Here is a 12,336-nt window from a genome sequence, read left to right as displayed (position 1 = left end):
GACACATGGGCTACTAACAGCTTACTACACAATATACACTTAGTATTACTTTCTTAGCTACAGTATATGTCTCCCTAGCATAATACATAATTTATGCAGCAACATACAAGACATTTTTGGACTCTCCGTTGTGCTCTGCTCATTTGAACAGGAAGGTAGCTCAGTAGTCCTTCTCGTGGGCAAATTTTGTCATTAAACTTTGTCATCAAAGTCTGGCATTCTCTGGATTTATGGTGCTTTCAAGACAACTGGTAACTCAGAAAAAAAGAAGGGACCTTATATAGACAAGTGTGTGCTTTCCCAAATCATGGTCAATCAATGTAATTTACCACAGGTGGACTCTAATCAAGTTGTAGAAACATTTCAAAGATGAACAATGGAAACAGGATGCCCCTGAGCACAATTTCGAGCCTCATAGCAAAGGGTCTGAATACTTATGTAAATAAGGTATTTCTGTTTTTATATATATATATTTGCAAAATTATCGGAAAATCTGTTTTTGCTTTGACATTATGCGTTATAGTGTGTAGAGGAAAAACATTTATTTAATACATTTTAGAATAAGGCTGTAACGTCACAAAATGAGGAAAAAGTCAAGGGGTCTAAATACTTTCCGAATGCACTATGCTGTATACAAATTATGAAACCGTGAATTAATGTATTGATCATGCATTCAAAGTTGATTTAACTTAAAATACATTAAACACACAACCTGATTGGATATAATAATAAGCACCAGACCTATAAATACCACAAGATGCTTAGACATAATCCACTTCATAAACAGTCTGCCTTTTCAAACTCTGTACCTATCTGCCTATTGTCAGGCAATTTTGACTAACTTGGGGAATACGGCCTAATAATAGATAGACTACATTTAAGTGTTGGCTATTGTTAGGGGCCAGACGGATTTCCAGGATGTGTACTCAGAGCGTGCGCAGACCAACTGGCAAGTGTCTTCACTGACATTTTCAACCTCTCCCTGACCGAGTCTGTAATACCTACATGTTTCCTCGGAGAGTTCATCAATGAGCTTGATGTCTTGATAAGCTCCTTTCCTGAGGACGGCTCACCTCTCACAGTTCTGGGCGACTTTAACCTCCCCACGTCTACCTTTGACTCATTCTCTCTGCCTCCTTCTTTCCACTCCTCTCCTCTTTTGACCTCAACCTCATCTTTACTAGATGCTGTTCTTCCACTAACCTCATTGTAACTCCCCTCCAAGTCTCCGACCACTATCCTTTTCCCTCTCGCTCTCATCCAACACTTCCCACACTGCCCCTACTCGGATGGTATCCGCCGTCCCAACCTTCGCTCTCTCTCCCCGCTACTCTCTCCTCTTCCATCCTATCATCTCTTCCCTCTGCTCAAACCTTCTCCAACCTATCTCCTGATTCTGCCTCCTCAACCCTCCTCTCCTCCTTTCTGCATCCTTTGACTCTCTATGTCCCCTATCCTCCAGGCCGGCTCGGTCCTCCCTCCCGCTCCGTGGCTTGACGACTCATTGCGAGCTCACAGAACAGGGCTGCGGAAATGGAGGAAAATCCGCCTACCTGCGGACCTGGCATCCTTTCACTCCCTCCTCTCTACATTTTCCTCCTCTGTCTCTGCTGCTAAAGCCACTTTCTACCACTCTAAATTCCAAGCATCTGCCTCTAACCCTAGGAAGCTCTTTGCCACCTTCTCCTCCCTCCTGAATACTCCTCCCCCTCCCCTCTTCCCTCTCTGCAGATGACTTCGTCAACCATTTTGAAAAGAAGGTCGACGACATCCAATCCTCGTTTGCTAAGTCAAACGACACCGCTGGTTCTGCTCACACTGCCCTACCCTGTGCTCTACTTTCTCCCCTCTCTCCAGATGAAATCTCGCGTCTTGTGACGGCCGGCCGCCCAACAACCTGACCTCGACCCTATCCCCTCCTCTCTTCTCCAGACCATTTCCGGAGACCTTCTCCCTTACCTCACCTCGCTCATCAACTCATCCCTGACCGCTGGCTACGTCCCTTCCGTCTTCAAGAGAGCGAGAGTTGCACCCCTTCTGAAAAAAATACACTCGATCCCTCCGATGTCAACAACTACAGACCAGTATCCCTTCTTTCTTTTCTCTCCAAAACTCTTGCCAGCTCTCCCGCTATCTCTCTCAGAATGACCTTCTTGATCCAAATCAGTCAGGTTTCAAGACTAGTCATTCAACTGAGACTGCTCTTCTCTGTATCACGGAGGCGCTCCACACTGCTAAAGCTAACTCTCTCTCCTCTGCTCTCATCCTTCTAGACCTATCGGCTGCCTTCGATACTGTGAACCATCAGATCCTCCTCTAAGTTGGGCATCTCCGGCGCGGCCCACGCTTGATTGCGTCCTACCTGACAGGTCGCTCCTACCAGGTGGCGTGGCGAGAATCTGTCTCCTCACCACGCGCTCTCACCACTGGTGTAAGGCCCTCTCCTATTCTCGCTATACACCAAGTCACTTGGCTCTGTCATAACCTCACATGGTCTCTCCTATCATTGCTATGCAGACGACACACAATTAATCTTCTCCTTTCCCCCTTCTGATGACCAGGTGGCGAATCGCATCTCTGCATGTCTGGCAGACATATCAGTGTGGATGACGGATCACCACCTCAAGCTGAACCTCGGCAAGACGGAGCTGCTCTTCCTCCCGGGGAAGGACTGCCCGTTCCATGATCTTGCCATCACGGTTGACAACTCCATTGTGTCCTCCTCCCAGAGCGCTAAGAACCTTGGCGTGATCCTGGACAACACCCTGTCATTCTCAACTAACATCAAGGCGGTGTTCCAGGTTCATGCTCTACAACATCCGCAGAGTACGACCCTGCCTCACACAGGAAGCGGCGCAGGTCCTAATCCAGGCACTTGTCATCTCCCGTCTGGATTACTGCAACTCGCTGTTGGCTGGGCTCCCTGCCTGTGCCATTAAACCCCTACAACTCATCCAGAACGCTGCAGCCCGTCTGGTGTTCAACCATCCTAAGTTCTCTCACGTCACCCCGCTCCTCCGCTCTCTCCACTGGCTTCCAGTTGAAGCTCGCATCCGCTTACGGAGCTGTGAGGGGAACGGCACCTCAGTACCTCCAGGCTCTGATTACACCCAAACAAGGGCACTGCGTTCATCCACCTCTGGCCTGCTCGCCTCCCTACCACTGAGGAAGTACAGTTCCCGCTCAGCCCAGTCTAAACTGTTCGCTGCTCTGGCTCCCCAATGGTGGAACACACTCCCTCACGACGCCAGGACAGCGGAGTCAATCACCACCTTCTGGAGACACCTGAAACCCCACCTCTTTAAGGAATACCTAGGATGTAATCCTTCTCACCCCCTTAAAAGATTTAGATGCACTATTGTAAAGTGGCTGTTCCACTGGATGTCATAAGGTGAATGCACCAATTTGTAAGTCGCTCTGGATAAGAGCGTCTGCTAAATGACTTAAATGTAAATGGTTTCAAGCAGACCACCATAGTCCCTGTGCCCAAGAAAGCAGGTAACCTGCCTAAATGACTACCACCCCGTAGCACTCACATCTGTAGCCATGAAGTGCTTTGAAAGGCTGGTCATGGCTCACATCAACACCATCATCCTGGAAACCCTAGACCTACTCCAAATCACATACCGCCCCAACAGATCCACAGATGACGTGATCTCAATCGCACTCCACACTGTCCTTTCCCGCTTGGACAAAAGGAACACCTATGTGAGAATGTTGTTCATTGAATACAGCTCAGCGTTCAACACCATAGCGCCCACAAAGCTCATCACTAAGCTGAGGACCCTGGGACTAAACACCCCCCTCTGCAACTGGATCCTGGACTTCCTGACGGGCCGCCCCCAGGTGGTAAGGGTAGGCAACAACACATCTACCTTGCTGATCCTCAACATGGAGGCCCCTCAGGGGTGCATGCTAAGTCCCATCCTGTACTCCCTGTTCACCCAAGACTGCATTGCCAAGCATGACTTCAACACCATCATTTGTAAGTCGCTCTGGATAAGAGCGTCTGCTAAATGACTTAAATGTAAATGTAAATCATTAAGTTTTCTGACGACACAACTGTGGTAGGCCTGATCACAGACAATGAAGAGACACATCACCAACAAACTATCATGGTCCAAACACACCAAGACAGTCGCGAAGAGGGCACGACAACACCTTTTCCCCCTCAGGAGACTGAAAAGATTTGTCATGGGTCCACAGATCCTCAAAAAGTTATACAGCTGCACCTTCGAGAGCATCCTGACCGGTTGCATCACCGCCTGGTATGGCAACTGCTCGGCATCCGACCATAAGGCGCTATAGAAGCTTTCTGCCATCCAGAAAGCTTTGATAGCACCTTATGGTCGGATGCCGAGCAGTTGGACCATGATAGTTCGTTGATGATGTGGATACCAAGGAATTTGAAACTCTCGACCTGCTCCACTACAGCCCCATCAATGTGAATGGGGGTGTGTTCGGCCCTCCTTTTCCTGTAGTCCACGATCAGCTCCTTTGTCTTGCTCACGTTGAGGGAGAGGTTGTTGTCCTGGCACCACACTGCCAGGTCTCTGACCTCCATATAGGCTGTCTCTTCATTACTGCACGGCAAGCGGTACTGGAGCCCCAAGTCTAGGTCCAAAAGGCTCCTTAACAGATTCTACCCCCAAGTCACAAGACGACTGAACAATTAATCAAATGGCCACCCGGACAATTTACTTTGACCCCACCCCTCTGTTTTTACACTGCTGCTACTCGATATTTATTATCTATTGTATGCATAGTCACTTTACCCTACCTATATGTACAAATTACCTCGACTACCCTGTACCCCCGCACATTGACTCGGTACCGGTACCCCCTGTATATAGCCTCGTTATTGTTATTTTATTGTGCTACTTTTTATTTTATTTTATAAAGTAAGCATTTCACGGTAAGGTCTACACCGGTTGTATTCGAGGCATGTGACAAATAACATTTTATTTGATCTACCCCACTTTTCAAACAAACATCAAAACGTTTTTTTCCATTTCTGTCATCTGTGAGGAAATAAGAGGCTCACTATAAACAAGGCTCTACAAGTGCAATTAATCTACTGGTTCCCTGGCCTATGTTTTACTTTGGGACAGTGGTCCTCTGGAAGTCCCATGAAGATGAATTGTGATTTTTTTTTTAACCAGTCAATGAAAAACTAGTAAGTCATTTGAAACAGTATAATGGAATAGTGCCTAGTGAAGTTCAGCAAATGTGCAACATGTCCCTCTCAATGCATCCCCCTCCCCATAGTGTAGGCAGAGCTAATTAGGCAGTAAGTCTACCCTTTCCACCGTACTGCAGTCTATACAATTCCATTCAATTTTAATCAATGATTGCACACTGTTGAGTTTTTTTTCTGTAGTTAGCTCCTCAACACGGCAGGCTAAAAGGACGCATGAGCTAATTTTGGAGGCAGCAAGAATTTAAACACCTGTTTATTTTGTAAATAGTCTCCATGGCTGCATGGGAGGGTTTCAAAACATGTGAAAGACTAACAACAGCCCTATTGTAAATACTTGTCCACACATTTCCACCAAATAGGACCTATGTGCTGCAACCATCAATCATATATGAAATACTCCAACACAGAAAGATAACCTTCGACCACTGACCAATTCCATATAATTTTGTTTGACAGTATTCATGTAATCTTCTTGTTTATAATAGTAATCAATCTTTAAAAGAAATAATGATGAGGCAGCTGTGGCACTTGCCTTAAATCATTCCCTGAGATTGAAGTACCACTATTGACCTTTTAGCCACTGTGGATGGTATAAACAGCATGAGCCTAACATTTGGTAGAAAGAATGAAAGTGTGGATTTGCTATTGTGTCATGTTACTACAGCCTCTGCTGCATAAATACTACACTACTATTACTATTTGGTTTGCCAAAGGCAAATTAGGCTTACAAGTTTAGCAACACCTGCCATTGGCAGTCTCATACACAGATGGTTAAAACTTAACAAGACACATGTAACATTTTTTTGTGTTGTTTTTTAAATAGAAATAAATATAAAATTGCACTTATGTACATCAACATGCCTAATGTATTAATAAAAACTAAAAATACAGCTAAAATGTATTATGTATGCCTATGATCAGAATGTACCTAAACTGAGGAGTATATGGCATTAGCCCCTTTTGACTAAAATGGACATTCAAATTAGATCAATCAGCTATTCTACCTCTCATTTGGCAATTTAGTTAATGAGTAAGATGTAAATTGTTAAAAGCTTTTCAGTGTCAGTTGAACAACTTAAAGCTGACTGGACGGTTTGCATTTATGGTACCTCCTTTGTAATCAATTAAACTAATCTTCTATTGAGGAACATGTTACTAATCAAGCATGAATAGCTAACAGCTCCCAATCAATCACATTTTCTCTTCAAGTAACAAAATATTTTTCACAGTAGTGGCCTCCTCCAGTCTCTTTAAAACAGGTAACAGAGGAGTCCAGATCCATCTGTTTATCTTTGGTATTGTATGTGAGTTGTTCCTCTTGTTTTTTATTGTACTGTAGCCTGCAGACTACGTACTACTACACGAGGAGTTAGGTCAGGTGACCTGGGCCAGCACAGCTTGACAAGATATGGTGGTTAAAATAGTGCTTCATGTTTACTCAAGTGTCTCTATGCAACGTTTATTTGCATACATATCTCTCCACTGTCCTTTCACACCTCTTGCAGGTGACATAGCAGCACCAGTGATACTTGCACTGGCATCTCTCCACAATTCTCTCAGTGAAGGCATTGTAGCCGCGACCACAGCACATTATATTGCAACTCCCACTGTCGTTGGATGTCTTATTGCACTGTCTGGAGACAAAAAAATGATGTTCCAATCAATAAACCTCACTATATAACTCAAAAATATGAATGGGGGAGAGAATCAACTTAAGTTCGACCTTTGAAGTGTCAAAGGTACAGTAAAAATGACAATTTCCACTGTTACATTGAGAGAAACAAAGTCATACCTGTTCTGTGTGCCGAGTGAGCCATGCTTCTCATTGTATGTGCAGTAATCCGAAGAGCTGATCAGGTAGACCAAATCACTCTCTCTCACTGGTCGAAAATCCAACTCTCTGGGGACCAACTGCTTCCTTGTCCCAACATGACGATGGATCACCTTGGTGGCAGACAGGTACTTGGATTTGAGATCCATGGCAATGTGATTAATATCATGGAGGCCCTTCCAACATGTTTTGACAGAGCAGGACCCAGACAAGCCATGGCATTTGCAGTTGGTCTCCTGGGCATCAATAAGTGCCTGAAAGTAGAGCAAAAATTATATTAAAATGTGTTGCCACGTTTTGCAAATATTAATTATAGAATAGAATATGTTGTTTATCATGGTTTTTAAAAACTGTTAGCCAAACAGGAGTTCCATGAAAAACAATGGCACAATAACTTGTGAGTAATTATGCACGTGTATGCAACTGTTCATTTCATCGTGAAAATCAAATTCAACCATTACCTGTCTTCCAACTGCATTATTGTGCAAGTTCATCAGTCTGAACGGCTGAGAGCCAGATCTGCTGTTTCTCATCGGTGCATCAGAAAAAGCAGATCCCATTTGGAGACCATAGTGCAGGTTATCACCACATCCTCCCCATTTGAAGTCGGGCCCGGCCTGTTCAGCAGGGGCTGGGGCGCACGAGCAGCTGGGGAGCTCTCCAGAAGAGCAGGCTCTGGCGATGGAGTGACTCACTACGGCAGCAGCTAGTGAGAACACAAACGCAGACTCCCTGGTGCCTGCAATACAGTTATATTAATGCAAGTCACAGAAAATCCCAAATCACATAATTTAATTGGCCACAATGTATTATAACATTTTCAAGATAGGTCTACATTTCCAAAGGTTTTTTAGCTTACCCTTTGCTAAATCTGGTGTAAAACGAGGGGCTTTTTCAACAGAGGAACAGTTCCACCGCATGTCACCGAAGGTGTTCTGACATGTATTTTTGGTCATCTTGGCGGCGTGGACAATACTGTGCATCAACTCGATATTTCGCCGACAAAGTTGCAATTGCTCATGGGCCAACGCGTCTAGCAGCTTGCAATGATTAGTTTGATTCCAGCCTAAAGAACTCCCATTTACAGTAAGTCCACTGAAAAGATACAAAACTCATCAGCTATTTGATATGGCATATAGGTGTATCAACTGAACAAATACAAGTCAATCATTTGTTTTCAATAAATCGAATACAATTGTATTGGTAGCTTAGGCTACACATATTTTTCAGATGTTATTGCGGGTGTAGCGAGATGCGTATGTTTCTAGCTCCAACAGTGCAGTAATACCTAAAAATACAACACAATACACCCCCCAAATAAAATACAAATAATTAAGAAATATAGAAACATTAGAACGAGCATTGGACATTATGGGCAGTATATAAATATGAATGGTGTGTACTGCAGTAGTTATATAGGATGAGCCTTGACTAGAATACAGTATATACATAATACATAAGAAGTGGGTAAAACAGTATGTAAACAAGGTAGCAGAGTAGCATAGGCCTCTGCTCTGAATAGATAGCCCGAAATTGAACACTGGCAACTTCATATACTGTTTATATACTGTTATTTACTCACTGTAGGCTATATTCTGTATTCTCATCATAATATACCTACTACTGTACATATCATTTTATTTTCCAAATGATATACTGTCTATACACACCACGTATTTATATTTAGGCTATAGTCCTATTCTTGAGTCGGACACTGCTCACTCTAATATATCTACGTTGGATTGTTAATTGGACTCGTTCTGACATTTCTTGATTTCTTTCGTTTTTTTATTAGGCCATTTATGTATTTGTATTGTATTTTCTAGACATTCTCCTGCACACGTTTTTGCACCTGCTATAACACCTGCAAATCTGTCTACACGACCAATACACTTTGATTAGATTTGACCTATAGCTACATACGAATGGAATACTTACAGCCAATATATAGCAGCAGAGCAGTTCGCGTTCACAATAAATGTCAATAGAAATAAATCCATGTGGAATTTCATTGTAAACAAATGTGTGAATCCTCTGCCTAAAATGTTTTAAAAAAAATAAGCTCCAAACAACTCTTTTAGTAGTCCGATGTGATTATCCAGTGATAGTATTGTTTTATTTAGCCTATGAGTCTGGAGGTATGGCCCTACTATAAGATACAAGCCACTGGTGGTGTGACCTCAGCTCCAGCGAGTCTTCTTATGTCGCCGCTACGATAGCCACGCCCCATTAAATTGGCGATTTGTGAATGAACCATGGAATGAACACAGCTTCACGGATCAAATTCTAATTTTGTGAATTCACTGGGATGGAACTGTAACATATGCATATTATCAGTTATCATATATATATAGCCTATGCATTTCAAAAGATGGCCCCTACATTTATGATGTTGTTGTTATAATACTGGTTAGCCTATGTGCCATTAATCATGATTGATTAAACTACAGCCATACAAAGTGTTAGACATGTAGGCTAAAGCGGGATAAAGCCATTCATTAACATTCAACACTTCTATTAACTAGCACTGGCCTAAAGTATTTTGAAGATTTCCCTTGAAAACACATCTGCAACATTCTAATCTAATCTGTGTGACAATCTGACAACATAACCTTTGCCAGTAAAATATTCTCAACAATTTTACAATAATATAAAATGCATGTTGGATCTCTGTGTTTATATGATATCTGAAAGCGTATTTTGTAAACAGCCCATGAACTATGAGAATACCCTTGATAATTAGACCTCCCTAAATCGCTGAAATTGCGCAGATCTGCGATTGATGTCCAGATTAAGCGCGCGTCAAAGTGACATTACAACGTTCTAACTATGATTTTAAATTGGACTACAAGTTTGCTTCTTTACAACTTTTAACATCGCGGTAGTCTAAGGTTATGCTTATCGTGTTGGGTGCGTGAGGTCCCGAGTTCAAATCCCCGACGAGCTTTCATTTTGCATGTCCTATGCTATGCATTGACCTAAATGTTCCTCAATAAATTAAAAATGTAGATTAGATGTAGGTATGTAAATGTCTCGAAACCAGTTATGTTTGGTCTACGTTAGATTAGTGGACAAACAAAACTATTGATACACCCTTGGTTTGTATATATTAACGACTGATAGGCAACGATTGACGGATTGACGCGCTAAACAATTAGCTCAACTAATTTACATGGGCCATTATCGAGGAACTAAATTATTCTTACAACCAATACAGGACAGAAGTATTTAACCATTCTCACAGTCTGATACTTCGATGCTATCCGTTTTCAAGTGTGTATTTATATGTGCTATACCCATTAGTCTCCTTGATAGAATCAGACTATAGCCTCCCTGAGCTGACAAGGTAAAAATCTGTCGTTCTTCCCCTGAACAAGGCATAACCCACTGTTCCTAGGCCGTCATTGTAAATAAGAATTTGCTCGTAACTGATTTACCTAGTTTAAATAAAGGTAAAATAAAAATAGACTTATAATAAAGGCTACCCACTAAACCTTATCATCAATAAAACAGGGAGGGATTTCACTAGCATGTTCAAATAAGAGCAGAGGATTAGTGGTTGAAAGAGCGTTTCCAGGGGATATCAGTGTGCCTTAGTGAGAAGATCATTCAAAATAGTGTTTATCTAACCCCTATTATATTCCCTTGGTGAGATAGGATGACGTTTCTCTTATATGTAGTCTTATGGTAAGGCTTTGCCAGAATACTGTCAATGGGAACATGTAGAGGTAATGTTTTTTTTTAACTGTTTAAAGGAACTAGGGGTTCAGTGGTATTGCCACTCCTAATTTCACTATCATTGCTTCTACATTTGCATTAATCTATTCACAAATAATCAGCAAAGGATGGCGATTCAGTATTGTGCATGTAATATGTTCATATTTGTACTTTGATATACTGTATACCATTTCTTCCTCAGTAGCCAATCCTAGCACCTTTTGGCAGAACCATCATTTCTGTTCACAGCCAAAACAAGAAATGCTCTGTAACCCCGTGGTGAGCTTACTGATTTTCTAACATCAGCAAGGCCCCTGAACAGCAGCACATTTCTGCCACTGTGTGCTAAGGGTTGTCTGTCTCATCAAGCTCAGTCTATCAGAAACACATCACCTCCATCTTTGAGGCTCATATTGTAGCTTCAGCATGTCCTCTGTTTTTGTTTTATCAGGTCAATGCTTTTCTTTATGCTTAAGGTTGTACGATTATTCTTTGGCTGATTGCTTGTTCCCATGTTGCATCTCATATTACACTTGGTTGATTAACTCCAAGTCTCATTACAGAAACAAAATATTCACTGTAAAAACAAAACAAATGTTCTCTCCAGTGGGGCATGTGAGCTACTTTTGTCCAGCCTGGTCTCATAGAGTATATGTAACATAGTAAACATAGATCTGGGACACTCAAATTAGTATATGTTATGTTTTGTGTTGTTAAATAAGACAGAATGTTACTTAAGGCAAAAATGAAAATAGGGTGGTTTGTTTGGGTGGAAGGGTAAGCGTATTATGAGAACATATAGGAAGCCCACACCTCTCATCAAAGCCAACACCTCTCATCACCCCGAGAACGCCATCCCCACAGTGAAGCATGGTGGCAGGATCATGCTGTGGGGATGTTTTCATCGGCAGGGACTGGGAAACTGGTCAGAATTGAAGGAATGATGGATGGCACTAAATACAGGGAAATTCTTGAGGGAAACCTGTTTCAGTATTCCAGAGATTTGAGACTGGGGCGGAGGTTCACCTTCCAGCAGGACAATGGCCCTAAGCATACCGCTAAAAGCAACACTCTAATGGTTTAAGGAGAAACATTTAAATGTCTTGGAATGGCATAGTCAAAGCTCAGACCTCAATCCAATTGAGAATCTGTGTTGTGTCTTAAAGATTGCTGTACACCAGTAGAACCCATCCAATTTGAAGGAGCTGGAGCAGTTTTGCCTTGGAGAATGGACAAAAATCCCAGTGGCTAGATGTACCAAGCTTATAGAGTTATACCCCAAGAGACTTGCAGCTGTAATTGCTGCAAAAGGTTGCTCTACAAAGTAATTACTTTTTTGGGGGTGAATACTTTCGCAAGCCACTGTACATTTACCAAGTTATGTCTACCCCTGAGTGCAGGTTGTCATGTCTTGCTCTCACCTACCATATGTAATTCTGAATTGAAGGGTAGTTTATTTGCCACTCCTCTGCCCCCGGAACAGCCCCCCCCCTCCCTCTGCTGTGAGAACCAGGTGAGAACTATTCTACCCCAAAGCAAATCCTTCCTTTTGTTGGATCCCCAGTTTTGGATTGGGTGTTAGTAGTCT

The 12,336-nt window shown here is 42.6% G+C and overlaps 1 protein-coding gene across 1 annotated transcript; it reads right to left on the bottom strand.

The window, feature by feature from the left end:
* Positions 1 to 5,025: 5,025 nt before the first annotated feature.
* On the bottom strand, positions 5,026 to 9,181 carry LOC118373921 (protein Wnt-11-like). Its single transcript, XM_035760222.2, has 5 exons — positions 8,970 to 9,181; positions 7,891 to 8,126; positions 7,493 to 7,770; positions 6,993 to 7,285; positions 5,026 to 6,834 (listed from the first exon to the last, which is right to left on the bottom strand). The coding sequence occupies exons 1-5, from the start codon at positions 9,041 to 9,043 to the stop codon at positions 6,660 to 6,662; spliced, it is 1,056 nt and encodes a 351-aa protein (XP_035616115.1). The 5' UTR covers positions 9,044 to 9,181; the 3' UTR covers positions 5,026 to 6,659.
* Positions 9,182 to 12,336: the final 3,155 nt, after the last annotated feature.

Source organism: Oncorhynchus keta, chromosome 11, assembly GCF_023373465.1.
Source record: "Oncorhynchus keta strain PuntledgeMale-10-30-2019 chromosome 11, Oket_V2, whole genome shotgun sequence".
In the NCBI taxonomy this organism is placed as follows: domain Eukaryota; kingdom Metazoa; phylum Chordata; class Actinopteri; order Salmoniformes; family Salmonidae; genus Oncorhynchus; species Oncorhynchus keta.
This window is presented reverse-complemented; position numbering and strand designations above follow the sequence as displayed.